General features: G+C 39.8%; 1 protein-coding gene across 1 annotated transcript in view; it reads right to left on the bottom strand.

Moving 5' to 3' along the window:
• The window catches only part of CTPS2 (CTP synthase 2), a 77,903-nt gene that overhangs the window by 57,647 nt on the left and 3,194 nt on the right, over window positions 1-17,062 (bottom strand). The window contains exons 2-9 of the mRNA XM_074159617.1: window positions 16,743-16,948; window positions 14,212-14,382; window positions 13,826-13,926; window positions 11,852-11,968; window positions 10,382-10,465; window positions 6,995-7,075; window positions 4,677-4,828; window positions 4,291-4,423 (exon numbers count right to left, since the gene is read on the bottom strand). Of these exons, the coding sequence (XP_074015718.1) occupies window positions 4,291-4,423; window positions 4,677-4,828; window positions 6,995-7,075; window positions 10,382-10,465; window positions 11,852-11,968; window positions 13,826-13,926; window positions 14,212-14,382; window positions 16,743-16,908 (1,005 nt within the window). The 5' untranslated portion in view covers window positions 16,909-16,948. The remainder of the gene's footprint in view (window positions 1-4,290; window positions 4,424-4,676; window positions 4,829-6,994; window positions 7,076-10,381; window positions 10,466-11,851; window positions 11,969-13,825; window positions 13,927-14,211; window positions 14,383-16,742; window positions 16,949-17,062) is intronic.

Raw genomic sequence — 17,062 nt, 5'->3', positions numbered from 1 at the left:
CACGTTTGTCTTCCAGAGCAACCACTATATGTACTGAAGCCCTGCTTCCCAGGAAGTGGCTGAACATCATCAGCTGCTGGGAAGCAGAGAATAAATCTTTTCTTTTCCTTCACTTCTGCACATGGCCTTTGCTTTTGCTTTATTAAACTGCCTTTATCTAGACTCAAGAATGATTGTGTGGAATTTCTGTTTTAATTGCAGTGGAGGGACGAGAGGTGCATTGTATGTAAATTGTCCACTTTCTTTCAGTGTTGTGATAATGTTGCTTTGATGGCAGTGTGCGGAATTCTTTTTGTTGATGTGAGTAAAGATTGGGAGGATTGTGCAACAAATGTGAATTTTAATGATAATACTTAAATATGTGATTCACAGAGGCGAGGGGTGGAATGTATTTGGTTTGCATGGCAAGGGTTTAGTAGCAGGGGAGGCTACAGGGGTGCCTTCTGTGAGAAGCTGCTAGAAGCTTCCCCCGTGTCCAATCACAGAATCTTCTTGGTTGGAAGGGACCTTTGAGATCATCGAGTCCAACCAACAAAAAAAAAAAACACAACCAAAAAACCCACCAACACCACAACACCAAACACCAAAACAAAAACAAAACAAACACCCACAACCACACACCACACCCACCCACAAACAGGCACAAACCAACACTAGAGCATGCCCTGAAGTGCCACGTCTACACGTTTCTTAAATACCTCCAGAGATGGTGACTCCACCACCTCCCTGGGCAGGCTGTTCCAGTGCCTGACCACTCTCTCAGTAAAGTAATTCTTCCTAATATCTAATCTAAACCTCCCCTGCCACAACTTTACACCATTTCCTCTGGTCCTGTCATTATTCACTTGGGAGAAGAGGCCAACACCCACCTCTCTACAACCTCCTTTCAGGTAGTTGTAGAGGGCAATGAGGTCCCCCCTCAGCATCCTCTTCTCCAAACTAAACATGCCCAGTTCCCTCAGCCTCTCCTCATAGGACTTGCTCTCTAGACCCCTCGCCAGCTTGGTGGCTCTCCTCTGGACATGCTCCAGCAGCTCAATGTCCTTCCTGTAGTGAGGGGCCCAGAACTGAACACAGTACTCAAGGTGAGGCCTCACCAGGGCCGAGTACAGAGGCACCATCACTTCCCTACTCCTGCTGGCCACGCTATTCCTGATACAGGCCAGGATGCCGTTGGCCTTCTTGGCCACCTGGGCACACTGCTGGCTCATTTTAAGCCGGCTGTCCACCAACACCCCCAGGTCCTTTTCTGCTGGGCAGCTTTCCAGCCACTCTTCCCCAAGCCTGTAGTGCTTCCTGGGGCTGTTGTGACCGAAATGCAGGACCCGGCACTTGGCCTTATTGAACCTCATCCCATTGGCCTTGGTCCATTGATCCAACCTGTCCAGGTCCCTCTGTAGAGACCTTCCAACCCTCAAGCAGATCAACACTCCCACCTAGTTTGGTGTCATCTGCAAACTTACTGAGGGTGCATTCAATCCCCTTATCTAGATCATCAATAAAGATATTAAACAAGACTGGCCCCAAAACTGAGCCTTGAGGGACACCACTGGTGACTGGCCGCCAACTGGATTTCACCCCATTAATTACAACTCTCTGGGCACGGCCGTCCAGCCAGTTTTTTACCCAGTGAAGAGTACACTTGTCTATGCCATGATTCGCCAGCTTCTCCAGGAGAACGCTGTGGGGGACGGTGTCAAAGGTCTTACCAAAGTCCAGGTAGACAACGTCCACAGCCTTCCCCGCATCGAGAAGGCGGGTCACATAGTCATAGAAAGAGATCAAGTTGGTTAAGCAGGACCTCCCTTTCATAAACCCATGCTGGCTGGCCCTGATCCCTCGGCTGCCCTGCACTTGCCGTGAGAGCTCACTCAAGATGATCCTCTCCATGATCTTTCCCAGTACCGAGGTCAGACTGACAAGCCTATAGTTTCCCAGATCCTCCTTCTGGCCCTTCTTGTAGATAGGCATCACATTGGCCACCCTCCAGTCATCTGGTACCTCTCCTGTTGACCAGGATTGGATCCAGGATTGGATAGAGCCAATGCCAGCCAACTCCAAGATGGACCTGCTGCTGGCCAAGGCTGAGCCCATCAGCGACAGTGGTGGCACCTGTGTGATAACATATTTAAGAAGGGGGAAAAAAAAACCTGTCACAGAACAGCAGCTGGGAGAGAGGAGTGAGAATATGTGAGAGAAACAACTCTGCAGACACCAAGGTCAGTGAAGAAGGAGGGGGAGGAGGCACCCCAGGCCCAGAGCAGAGATTCCCTATAGCCCATGGTGAAGACCACGGTGAGGCAGGCTGTCCCCCTGCAGCCCATGGAGGTCCACGGTAGAGGAGATATCCACCTGCATCCCATAGAGGACCCCACACCAGAGCTGGTGGACGCACCCAAGGAGGCTGTGACCCCATGGCAAATCTGTGCTGGAACAGGTTTGCTGGCAGGACCTGTGACCCTGCAGGGGACCCACGCTAGAGTAGTTTGTTCCTGAAGGTCTGCTCCCTGTGAAAGGGACCCATGCTGGAGCAGTTCATGAAGAACTGCAGCCCATGAGGAGACCCACGCTGGAGAAGTTAATGGAAGACTCTCTCCCGTGCGCGGGATCCTGTGCTGGAGCAGGAGAAGAGTGGGAGGAGTTCTCCCCCTGAGGAGGAAAGAGCAGCAGCAACAATGTGTGATGAACTGACCCGCAACGCCCATTCCCTGTTCCCCTGTGCTGCTGGGAGGTAGGAGGCAGAGAAAATCGGGAGTGAAGTTTAGCCTGGGAAGAGGGGGGGGGGGCGTTTTTAAGATTTGGTTTTATTTCTCATTAGCCTACTCTGAAATGATTGGCAATAAATTAATTTCCCCAAGGCAAGTCTATTTTGCCTGTGATGGTAATTGGTAAGTGATCTTTCCCTGTCCTTATTTCAACCCAAGAGTCTTTTGTAATATTTTCTCTCCCCTGTTCAGCTGAGGAGAAGGGGGAGTGACAGAGTGGCTTGGTGGTCAACTGGCATTCAGCCAGGGTCAACCCACCACACACTGTAAATGGGACTCCCATGTATTCATTACTCTGAGCTTCATTAAAGAAGCCTGGTTGTTCTAGGTCCTCCCATTGCTTCCTCCTGGGGTAGATGGACTGCGGCCACTGAATGGCCGCTACATCTTTGGCCTGCTGCCTTTAGCGACCTGGTAAGTCATCCTGGACATTAGTGACCTTCCTTGTCAAGAAGTGGTTAGTTCCAGTGACAAACTTTCTAGAGCTGAGTGGAAACAGCCTGGTTTCATTTCACAAGCTTTATCTTAGCAACCCATCCATAGCTTTTGACACACTAAAATTTCTACTCTACTATCTTCTGGTTTTTATATCATGAAAAGGGAATGATCAACAAAGATCACAGGGTTCAGCAATTTTCAGCAGTTACCAAAGTGCATAAACACATGAACTTGCTTCTATCAGAGACTGGCAGAGATCAAAACCTACTGAGCACGGTACAGCCTGCAATGGCCCACTTTGATCAATTTATCTTATATCATTTAACGAATGACTCTAAAGCAGTGTGTTGTTCCTGATACTTTGCAACCATTTATTACTCTTTTGATACTGCAAGTTGCTAAAACGTCCTCTGTATCCATTAAGTGATAATAATACATACTTCCACAGTTTCTCTGCCCCAGACTTTTCACCCCTAGAAACTGATAGTTCCACCAGTGAGAAAGCCGATTAGTTTTTCCCCATGTAGCTCAACTTTCTATTCTCATCAAAATGAGACAAATTAGATCCCTAAATAGCCCTTTATTCAAGGAAATACTATCTTGGAGAAACTAAGTTCATGGCTTAATTCTGGTATCATTAGAATCCTGCTGAAAAGAAATTGGTTGGGTCTTAGAATATTAACTGAAAGAAAGAACAACAGCTTCTGGCACCAAATTTTAAAAAGAAACTAAGCTTTCCAACTTGCCTATTTTCTCCTGTCTTTAAGCTAATCTCATTAACATGATAAGCAGTCTCATGAGAACAAGTGAAACCAACCTTTGGTAGTAAATATAAATTTGCAGGTAAAGTCTGCTTTTTTTATCAGATCCTGTTTTGCGTAATTGCAGCATTCCTTTCAGGTAAGTTTAGTTCCAAATAAAATAAATAAACCTGTAAACACTTCTCAAAAGAAATGAGATGCCGGTCTGTATTTATATGCATGATCCATTTTCTAATTTCCACACAAATTAAAACAGCCTCACATGATGGGTACTAGTAGAGTATATTCAAAATATTCCTGAAAGCAGAATCCAGAAATGTCCTCACCATTAAATCCAGTTTGTGATTAATTGCCAGCGCAGAGTGTTCCAGAGCCTTGAAGACAGATGCGTAGCAATCACTTAGTTTTGTATACTTGCCAACGAGAGCTATGGAACACACCTTCAGCAACCTTTCGTATCTGACAAAAAAAAGTTTTTCAGTTATTACACCAATTTTCACAAAGAAAACATTTTAACACTGTTTGCTTTTTCTTTAACTTCACAAAACACGTTCTAAAATCTCAAAACTGACAATGTTTTTAAACCCAGACCATTCACAGGTGTTGATCAGCAGCATGCTACTGAATCCAGTCCAGTTTGGTGACTTCACAGCAGCGAAAAACCTAATTTGAATTAAAACACTTCTAGAAAAAGCAGGAGGAGTTAGAATACCTGTCAGCCATTTTCTTCCATCTCATTAGAAGATCACTTGGCTGATCATCAATAGGCAAATTCAACCTCTGTTTAAAATACTTAATGATGCCTTGCTCCTCCAACAGAATTGGTACTCGATAGGTGGAAGAAACATCATGGATAAATATCACCTAGCAAAAAAAAGCATAACGTAAAAGGCTTACCTAAATATTTTTCATAGGAAACATACATTCTGGTTATTTGTATACTACATACGCTACATGTATTCTAATTTTTAAATACTTTCCTTTTGAATGAGCAGGGCAGCAAAGCCCACATTTAACGTTCCACTAAATCTACAATGAAAAAGTTACCCAAAAGGTAAAAACGTGCTTCACTTCTACATCACACCATCATAAAAAAATAACTTGTCAAGCCTATCAACACATCAGATTTAATACAAACATCTGGCCCCACAAGCTGTCATGTTTACTAACACTTCCTTCTCCCTCTCTCAAACAAACTTGAAGAATATTAACTGGGAAAGAAAGAACACAAAAGGAAACTAACAAAACAGACCCAATTAGGTTGTGATAAAGTCTCCTAAAGGAATTTTCTTAGTGAATTAGCTTATGTAATTAATTAATAAGCATTATCCATTCAAGGACCAGTTAGTTAAGAACACATTTATAATCCACATCCAAACTGCTGCCACTTGGCTTACACGAGCTGCAGAGTTCAGAATCCTGAGCACAAGTGTTTTCTTCCCTGATACACATAAGAAGTACAGGATACTTGCTTAGTTATCCTTGAGTGTTCATCACATCAGTATGTACACATGCATGCTGCCCCATGGCTCTCTATGAACCCACTCAACAGTTACACATGGGATTCTTGATCCAGTTGAGACTGGCTTAATAACTGCAGTTGGAATCTGAGCCTGTACATGCTTACACATGGCCTGATACTGCGAGAAAAGCACACCCCATCTTCATTTGACTGAACTTCCAGTTGTCTCTCTCTAGCTGGAGAGGAACCACAAAGGCATTTCTGAAGGCTTTTCCAGAAGCTAGCTCAAGGTTGTTGTCGTCCACGGATAATAAAAGGGAAGCAAGGGGGAGAAGTAACAGCCACAGTGCCCTCTATATCCTCATCAGGAATCTTACTATAAAAGACTTTTTCTTACACACTGCAGAGAGAGAGGTCAACACTAATACGTATTTGAAATACAGGGTAACTACTGCATCTATTATCCCTTTAATATCATCCATTATATTGAAGAGTAAAACGCTCACTTGCAAAAATATTAAAGAGCATTTGATTTATCAAAATTAGTATTTGAATATTAATTAATCACAGAAACTATTAAGGCCAAAAATCACCCGTGAATTATAAAAGGACATATTAACTACATAGTAGATGTTCTAAGCACGTTAAAAGGTATGAATAGCCTACTGCATACTACCACAGTAAGAGTGTTCATGTGGCTGTGATGATCTATGGACATAAGCAAAACCCCTATCTTTAACCACACTTTTTTCACCCATTATTATAACCATCTGAGATGATTTACGGACAATAACCAACCATACATTGAAACTGCAGGCCAGTTTTGGGCCCCTTACCACAAAAAAGACATTGAGGTGCTGGAGTGGGTCCAGAGAAGGGCAACAAAGCTGGTGAGGGGTCTGGAGAATAAGTCTTACGAGGAGAGGCTGAGGGAGCTGGGGTTGTTCAGCCTGGAGAAAAGGAGGCTGAGGGGAGACCTTATCGCTCTCTACAACTACCTGAAGGGAGGTCATAGAGAGGTGGGGGCTGGTCTCTTCTCCCACATCACAGGCGATAGGACAACAGGAAATGGCCTCAAGTTGCGCCAGGGGAGGTTCCGATTGGATATTAGGAGAAATTTCTACACTGAAAGGGTTATTAAGCTTTGGAATGGGCTGCCCAGCGAAGTGGTTGAGGCACCATCCCTGGAGATATTTAAAAGACAGTTTGACATAGTGCTTAGTGACATGGTTTAGTGATGTTTTTTTATCAGAGTTAGGTTGATGGTTGGACTAGATGATCTGAAAGGTCCCTTCCAACCTAGACAATTCTATGATTCTATGTATAGCAATTAACCATGCACTCAAAATCTATTCCTTTTATTAATGTTAATGACCATTTGACATAAAATTTTACATATAAGCTCCCAATATTTTTAAAGTGTTAGTGTACATTATAGCAAGAGAAAAATTGTAAAAACAATTACATATTAATGAAACAGTCTGAAGTTGAAAACAGAAAAGCACAGAGATATTTGTATGCTTTCCCACATGTTTAAATAATGATGAATAAAACATTAAACTACTGACCTGCTCAGGCTCCACATGGCAAAACATGGAAATCTTTTCCTTCACTGCCATTTCTATAGGTTTTGCACTTCTGCAGACAATCTGTCATAACAGAAGGAAAAATCTTAAATATTTACTAGGCAAACCAATAGAAGATCCTCAATACTGTTCATGGAGAAAGCACAAACAAATGTGCCTTTTTTTAGTCTTCCCCTCTTTTCGAGTTCTACAATATATCATAGCTCACAAATACCTGCTAGCAAAGCAGAAGTAAATCAGTCACCCACCCATACTGACCCACTTTTATTAATCTTTCTTTGACATTCTCTGTAACACTGCTTCCTCATGTTCTCCTTTCTTGTAGCTACCATTGCAAATTCTTTACCTAAAGTCTAGCAGCTCTGTAAGTACAAATAATATGATGAAACAAAAGAAATATTGTGATCTTATCAGCTAAATTTAGAGCAATAATACTTAGCTTATGTGCATGTTTTCTACTATTTCAGTACTTAAGCACCTTTTCGTAATTCTTAATTTGCACATCATGATAAAGAGGAGGAGGCTGAAGATGAGAAAAATATTTCATAATTTTGTGGGTTTTTTCCTGCTGCAATTATTCTGCTATTATTTTGCTGATACACTCAAAACACAGTAATTTTAGAAAATATTTATAATTTTTAGCAATAAAGCAAATAAGCCTGTGATTTGGTGTTTGTTGGAAGGGATTTTTTGGCTTTATGTAACTTCAGGCAACTATCTCAAAATGCAGAACTGCTCTGTCAATGTGCTTATTGATTACTCAGTCTACTACCTTAAGTTATTTTGAATCCCAAAAGAATAACATAAAGTAGGATGATCCTGTTAAAAGATTAATGAATTCTTTTCCCCATCTTTCTAGGAAATGCAACTACTTTACACATTAAGACCTTCTTTTGTTCAGAAACTTGTAGTTGATCTTTGATCACGTTGCTAGAATGCAGTTTAGCTACATCAATATTGATGAAGATTAATTAACTTCCCCTACCCTTGCAAGAAATTCTAGAAACAGAAAAACAATGCTGAGTATAAGGGAAAAATAGTGCATATTCTAATTCTCTAAAAAGAATTATGAAACAATTCGTACATTCTATTCAATTAAGCACAACATACTTAAAAACTGGGTACTGTTTGGAGACATAATTCATACACCTTGATAGTATAAGCACATGATTAAATCCACTCTGAAATCTACCATCCATCTTGCCAAGACAAATTTAGAAGTCAATGGAGTCACAGAAATCAAAAATGTCAGAATCAGCATGAAAATACAAAACTACAATAACAGTGGCAGAGATACATCTCAAAGAAACAGAATAGAAAGAAGATGAGGAACAATTCAATTGAATAGGGCAGCACTGACAAGCGTATAACCAGATTTCAAAATGCTGTAAGAGAGGCCATTAAATCTGCAGATATAGTGTATTCATTAAGTGCTTAGAACACCCTATGAAGAATAGAAAAGTTCCTGTACCTACACACCTGAGACTGGCCCAGCACGCCACCTCGGGGAAGCCAGGGACCAGACAGCGAGGCAGCAGGTATTAAGGACAGGTCTAGCCAAGTTTAGACCAGGCAGCCTGGCAGCACAGCTTAAGAAGGAAGCCCTCCTGACGGCTGTTCTAGGAGCTTCCCCATGTGTTGTCTTGGCCTTGGGCCCCTGCCCAAGAGAGCAACCATGCAAAGATTTTCTTGAAGCAGTGCCCAAGCACCTTTACAACAGCGCCAAGAGGCTTTGCTCAGAGTGTAATCTCTCTATGCTTTAGTGGTCAACAGCAGCAGTTTGGGGGAAAGACAGAAAGACAGAAAGAGTACTGTGCTTCTGGCAGTGCCAGAACTGCCCCAGGCAAGAACTCAAGATGTGAGAAAATGACTAGATTAGTCTGTTTTCCTTTTTCTCCACACACACACACGCTTAAAAGGCTTTTAAAAATTAATTTCAGGGGGATGAAGGGGAGGGGAAGAAATCAGGCACTGGCAATTATCTCAAAGGCCTTCAAAAATCACGTGCAACTTTCAATATGCAATTAGCACCTCTAGAGGGATTTTGAAATTTAGGCCCTGAAGCTTGGAATGTAGAGCAGCATTGCGTTAATAAAAGTCTTTCCCTCCACAAGCTGATTACAGTTACCAGGTCACAAGAATTTGAAGCAACCTAACGTATCCTTCACATATCCTATTTATAAAGCCATTGGTTTTGTAGTTAAAAAATATGCTTTTTGATAAATGTAAAATGCAAGAGTTCAAAAAACAATCAGAAAGAAGCACATCACATGATTTAGTTGTGCAACTGTCCTTTTAAGAATAATTTTTCCTTTTTGAGGATATAAATATTTTACAGAAGCCGTGACTATTCTCATTTCTCTTTCATTTCTGAAAAGGGTTAGGAAGCTTTTTCTCCCAGCAGACTTTATGGGAATGGAAAGTGCTCAACGACTTCCAGAATCAGCTATGGAAAATATTCTTTGACTTAACAAGCAGCCTCACATGAAAGAGCAAAAATGTCCTTTTCTGTTCCTGAAGCAGACCTAGAAACAGAGTGTGTTTTCAGCTGCACCAGCTGCAGCTCAGGAAGATATGAAGCATAAATTTGAACTGGGGTTGTACTGGCATTAGAAGCCATGCTGCTCTGGCTTTACTGCTATCAACACTTGACCAAGCAGGTTAACATCTCCAATGGCAGACAGGTAGCTGCAATCTACTTATTTCTCCTCTCTGCTCCCAGGGAGAAGTGCCAGGGAGGTAAACACTGCATCCACATAATAAGCACATGCTCATTACCAGAGCACTGGGGAGACAGAATGGAAGGAGTTGAGCATTTGTCATCATTTGCCAACTGGCATGAGGTGAAACTTGTTGGCTTCAGGTTCGCTATACTTTGCAGTGCAAGTCCAACACAAGAAAGAAATTGAGGAACCTTACTTTGAGGATTCACCCATGTGTTTTATGTATTTCCAAACAGGAATATTTTTAAAGGCTATACTTCAAAGGTAGGATTGCTTCTTCTTAATCATTCATGAAAAGAAATTTCTGAGAGAATGTTATAAGCCAGAAGCATTCTAGGTCTTCCCACAAAGCGAACTGAGACTTTAGACTATTTTTAGCAGTGCAGAATGATTTTTCTGCAAAGACCCCTTTAGAAGAACATATCTCAGTGCTAAGATATTGCAAGAAGTTAGTTGAATTAAGTTAACTTAGAGTAAATTTGAGTAATTTGATTTCTTGTGGCTTTAGTGAAGCAGTACAGCATATATGTTGCCTCTCCTAAAATTCTTGACTCTCATAGGAGACTAAGGCTTATACTTTGAACACAGGTTACGCAAGGAGACTAGCAGATGACCTATAAATAAAAATCTGCATTTATTGACTCACCAAATCTGGAGACAAGCCTAGACCCCTCAGTGCTCGAACACTGTTCTGTGTTGGTTTTGTCTTCTGTTCGCCAGTGGCATTAGGCTAGAAAGACATATTTTGAAAGCTCAAATTGCAATTAACATCTACAAACAGAGCAGTTATAGGTTAAAAGAGAAAATTCATTGCAAGTAATCATGCTTGCAGGAAATAAGCATATCCAAACAGAGACAACAATACGCCAGAAACAGAAATGGCACCACTGTTATTACTTATGTAAGAAATACTGTGAAAAAAACCACATGGCCCTAACTCAGGTCAGGTTTATTTTGTTTTTTTCTTACAGAAGAAAAGTTTCAATATAATTGACTCAGGCAGGAAAAGAAGAATATTCCAAAAATTGGATTTTCCTAACAAAAGGAGAACGTCCAACATAGCACAAAGCCTTCGGTGACTGTCCTCGGAAATAATCAGCTGTAGTGAATAATTCCGTTCTCAAATACACAGAACCAATCCCACTGATTGCTGATCAATCCTTTGATCGATAGCTGCAGTGGTTAATAATTCTCTTTGTATATATACAAGGTGCAATCATATCATCATTACCAACCTTTGCTTACCAAAATCTCCCCAATGAATACCTGCCTTATAAAATAGTAAGAAAACCTACTTGTGAAGTCAAACCCAGTCTGGAATGGAAAAATACTTTTAGCCCTATACAAAAACTTGGTATTGACTGGAAGACCATTGCACATCAAGGAGGTGAACCCTCTGTGGGTTCCACAGAGGAACCACAGCGTTCAGCTGCGGAAGCCCAGGCCTGTCTCCCACATATCCCTCGGCCGCAAGACAAACCCACCCGGCTCCTTGTAAGAGAGGAGCCCGCGGGGAGCTCCCACTCGGCACCTGCCATTACAGCAGCGGCATGGCCTTGCCTTTACCTAGGGATGCAGCGGGAAGTTCTCCTGACAACATCCTTTCTGTTCGACAGTAAAAACAACACAGTTGTTTCCTTGTAATATAATCATCTATTAGCTGAAACGACTGAAAGGAGAGACTCTTCTATGGATGTGGCCTGCCTAGCTTGCTGCTCATCAGGGCCATTCCATGCCCACCTGGAGGGACGTAAGGTCCTTTATACCGTTCTCTACTTACAGTGTTAGCTCTAACAAACACAATTTTAAACGATACCTTACAGTCTTGAGTGCCTTTCTTACTGGGTTCATAATGTACCAGCACCTTCCAGGGCAAAGCACAACTGTATTTAGCCTTCTAGATAAATTGGTGTTGATATGGTTTTTTTTTTTTGTGACTTAGAATATTAAAACAGATTCTCACATCAATAAAGTAATCATCATGGCCTTTATTTATGCCAGTGTGGCTGGGTTTCCTATCTCTGTCTCTAAAAAAACCCTCCAGCATGAAAGGGTTAATGTAAATATAAAGCCCCAATACAGAGTAAAATCTATTTTATTAATTTTAATAACTCACCTGTGGTACTAAACTAACATGGATATTACAGAAGTTCTCTCTTTTTGCTTTGAACTGAAACTGTCTAAATGCTTCAACAAATGGCATTCCTTCAATATCTCCAATGGTTCCACCCAGCTGAAAAAGAAAACTTGGATATGTCAGAGAGGCAGAAAGCATAAACAAAAGAAAAAATACCTACCTCTTACATACTCAACAAGTTTTCTGAATTTTTTATCTTAAAAAAAAACCCTAACAACTGATATTTGTAGGCACGCTCTCAGAGAACCCTCATCCATTTTGCGCATTTTATTTCCTGTGGAAAATATAAAACAATTTTCTAGTTTTGTTATATTTGCTTCATACCAAATACATAAACTACTGAACTATAATCTACTAAATAATACATGCTTTCACACTTTGAATTTTACTTTTTCACAAGTGGTGAAAAAGTAATCAATAGTTAAGCTGATGTGAAGGTTTTTGTACAGAAAAACTTTATTTTCCTGTCTGTCAGATTAATCAACAGTTGTGGCCAACAAGATAAAGACATTTAGCAGTATTATCATAGCTTTCCAACATCAATAAATGCCATATGGACAACATGAAATAATATTTCACATTATAAAAGACTTTAAATTACCAAACCAAAACCCAAGATTAAGTCCATGATAAAGCTTATTTATAATGACAGAAATTAGATGTCTTTCAAAGACACAAAGAGCTGTAATAGACTAAGCACTGAACAGTGTTTAGCATGTAAGTCTTATGAACTAGTTGTATTTCACAATGATCTTTCTGTGCCACCAAGTGGCTTTTGACAGAATTGCATATTTATGTTCACCCAGTACCAGAAAAACTTCAGACAACTACATTTGTATGTGACACACATATTCACTCTGTCTCCTTCAGGATTTTGCCGCAGAAAAACATTACAATTATCATTGAAGTCCTGAAGAAAAATATTTTTACCTGGCTGGAGCTATAACAAAAAAAACCCTTACATGGAGGAAGCAGAAAAAGTTTGAAGTTAAAGAATTGATCAGCACATCACTTATTAATGTTCTTCTGCAACTTCTATATTTACCGTTTTTACACTTATTTTAAAAGAAATGTTTGACTCTCACTGTGCACATCATAAAAAAGATTTATAGCTATGCCAATAAGTATATTTTAATCAAGGGAGATTCTTCTGCGCAAAAAATACTGAGCAATTCTGTGACCTGGGTCAGAAGGTTTATCACATTATTGACTACCGTGGTCACTTCTGGCATTAAATCCATGCCATCTTCTTCTGTCAAATTCTCTCATATAGTTTTTTTCTGTATTTCCCTCTGTAATAACAACAATAGCAATTACTGACTGCCTTTCCTTCAGTTGTCTCAATGCCCTGCTAAGGGTGGGTAAAACTCATTATTTCCATTGTGCATAACACAGCAGGTTAAGTGATTAACAGAGTTGCCTCCAAAGATCTTAAAAATAACACCGGAAACTGGGAAACTAGCTTATACGGTGTTTAAATTTATTCCTTTAAACATGACCACAAGCAACAAGATGGACATTTGAAGCTAGAATGGAACAGCTAGAATGGAAAGCTAGAATGTTACAGGCTCTCCTACCGACCGTAGGGGATTTCAGGTATTACACAAGTTTTCTCCATACTATTAACCATATAAAGCTTCAGTCAAATGTCTGTAATCTTGGAATAGACACTTCACATTACACTGACTGGCTGCTTTAATTTTATAGGTTAATACACTCTTAAGCAGCTCAGTTTCAGCAGTATTCTAGAAAGGATTTAGTCAAGAAAACAGAAGCTGCAGGGATAATGATGCCTATCATTCTCAGAACAAATCAAAGAATATAAAATGTGTCTTTGCAGTGCTGTTCTCCATGGAATTTGTCTGACCTTTTTACAGGAAGTAGCAAAGAGGAAGCAAAGCTAGTTCTTTGTATTCACTGCGGATATATATCCTAAAAAGGTTCCATACTTGCCTCAATTACACAAATTTGTGGCTCTCTTCTGTCATCATCCACCGGAACTTTTGCCTGATTCATTACCCATTCCTGAACTGCATCAGTGATGTGCGGAACAACTACAAGACAAAGCCAAAGAAGGCAAGCGTATCATACGTTAGGCCCACATACAAGTTTTTGCATGCAATAGGAAGAAAATGAGCAGAAAGTCAAAAGGAAACTATTAGCTCCTTTTTCTGTTCCTCCTTTCCTTGAACCCACCAGCCCTACATTACAGGAATATGCCCATATTTCTTGGGAAGGAGAAAGGAATACGATGATGCAGCAAGGAGCAGCTTATTCTAGCTGATCACTCTTTTGTGAAGAAAATATCACCTTGATTTAAAAATTATTAAAAATATCACCTTGAACAGTTTTTCCCAGGTAATCACCATGTCTTTCTTTATTAATGACATGCTGATATATCTTTCCAGTGGTGATGTTGTTATCTTTATAGAGATTGATGTCCAAAAATCTCTCATAATTTCCCAAATCTAAATCAACTTCTCCACCATCATTCAATACAAAAACTTCACCTGAAAAAAGAAAATGGAAACACACAGAAAAGCAATAAAATAATCAGAAATTATTAAACAGACAGCAGGAACACCACAAACATCTTAAAATTGAAGAAATGTTTTTTTAAATGACACATCACAATGACATATTAATAAAGCACATGCTGCAACTCAATCTGCATTGTCATTCTGTGTGACTTAATAATTAATACTTAATCAGACTTAATATCCAAGTCATTACTTTTACACTGAATGCCTCTCCCTCAGTCACATACAGATTTGCAAATAAATTTGTTATATTGCCAAAATATTTAAGTGACTTAAAAATATTTAACCAGCATTTCAACAGCATGATACAATCCTTGATTAGAAGAAAACCGTCTCCAGGAATCATAAATAAGCAACAAATAAAATGTTAATTTACACATGGCAGCCCAAAACTATGCTTTTATAAGCATTAATTATTACACGTTTGAAATGTTTCACTAGAAATTTGTGTTGTTGATCTTAACGATTAAGGCTTGGATCAGGAGTAAAGTTACGATGAACATAAATGCTTCTTCAAAAGCAATCACTGTTTCTTATTTGGTTGTTTCATCTTGTATGTTTGGTTCACTATGTGCCCAGCAAGGGTTATTTCCGACCCTGAAAAATCTAATGAAAATATCCTTCAGATCCAGACTTTTCTTAGACCTCTAAAGAGTCTCTAAATTCTTAATCTAGTCAACTTCTGAAGGAACTAAAGTTGCTAGATCTTAAGATAAGGCTGGAAAGGCTCTTCAGAAAAATCATAAAATGGCCCAGTGAATCCACAACTAAACAAGTTACGGGACTAATGCACAATTTAAAAACAAAACAAAACAAAACAAAACAATCCCCCTGAAGCTATAGTGGGGACTACGGAAATATGTATCACAGCAAGATACAACAGTCCAATTAACAGTTTAACAAAACCACCACAATGTATACAACAGGGTGGAAGATTCATGCCTGATCCCGTGAGGCACTGAGTACCTCCTCTGTACTAAGTTATCATTTAAGCCAACAGACACAGAGTGGAACCATCATTTCTCATAAGCAGGCCTTGGAAGAATAAATAAATACATTATTAAAAAAACCTCTTCAGTTAACTGGAAATCACCAAATTAAAATCCTTTGACTCAATCATATTTCTGCCAAACTGTTAACAAAAGAGGCGTGCCATTCTGGCTTGTGTGAAATTGTACTTACTACCCAGCCAGCCAGTGTTTCTTCACAAGCAGCAGGAAACTCTTCAGCAAATAGAGGAAAGAAATAATTGTGTTGGAATTACACGCCACGGTATCCCCTCTCCCCTGTACCTGATCCAGGGAAGGAATACATCTTCACAATCTCAAGTCATGGCACGAATCTTAACAGCAAAGGCAAAGGCATAACTTCCCTGGTCAACTGCCTAGGTAGCACCACCTGCATTTCTGAAAGTGCAGGACTACTGGATTAATTTCTGAGAGAGGTCTGATGTGCTGTGCCCTTCCTCCACTTAAAAAGAAAAGTGGTCTTTTTTCAGTTCAGGAGATAAACATGTTTATCTCCAGTTCCAAAAATTTAGGTCTAGACTAAAAGTCAGCAGACAAAATCTAACAAATAAAAAGAATTAGAAATGTCTATTAGCTGAAGGTACTTTGGAACTCTGAAAACCATTGTTTTCAATAAAGGTACAAGTAACAAGACAGACAGTTGAAGAACATTCAAAATTATAAATGCATGTCCAACTGTCTTGTAGCTCATCAACAATGTAGTCAATACAACCAATGTAGCTTAGAGACTTAACCAACCAAACTAAGCATCTACTTTAAAATCGTATCACTAGTTGGCTCTCTAAGCTTCACTGATGATTTTGACTAGATCCTCATTGTCTAAAAAGGGAACTTAATCTAACTCTCATGAAGACACAGTAGAGGCATTGACAACTGACATCCAGTGAACAGCATTCACAAGTAACCATCGAGAAGTTTCAAAAATGTTTTATAGTACTATTCCTTTTTTTTTGTTTTAATCAAGTTGAACAGAAGATAGCATTGACTGAACGAGGCCTAGAGCTAGGATTTCTCACAACAAAGTGGAACTTTATAGGAAGGAAGCATCTATTCATAAAAGTATCTTCACCAAACAGGCTTCTCCTCTCCTTACTTGGAGAAGACAATGCCCTTGAGAACACACAGTGAGGAGAAAACTTGCATTGCCAAATACATTATAAAATCACTAATAACTACCATACTATTGTTTTTCAAAAACAAACAAAAAACCAAAACCAAACCCACCCCAAACCAAAAAAAAACCCACCACATTACTGTAAATATAAATATTTATGCAAAAGAGAACAGCACTGCCCTTCATACCATGTTCATATGGTGAAAATGTTCCAGCATCTATGTTTATGTAAGGATCAATTTTGATTGCAGTGACACGTAGACCACATGATTTCAGTATGGTGCCAATGCTGCTTGCAATGATCCCTTTGCCAATGCCTGAGATGACACCACCAGTTACCAGGATGTACTTCATCAGAAAATCAGCACAAGCACACCAATCTCAAGTTGGAAATCTAAAATGACAAAGATGTATCTCCAATGAACGCAAATTCATGCCAGGGAAGAACACAGCCTCAGTATGCAAAGAATCTAAGCTGAAACGACCTTCAGAAACAGAAAACAAAACT

This window comes from Numenius arquata, chromosome 1 (genome assembly GCF_964106895.1).
Source record: "Numenius arquata chromosome 1, bNumArq3.hap1.1, whole genome shotgun sequence".
NCBI lineage: Eukaryota > Metazoa > Chordata > Aves > Charadriiformes > Scolopacidae > Numenius > Numenius arquata.
Note: the sequence above shows the minus strand (reverse complement) of the source record. Positions and strands in the feature narration are given on the sequence as shown.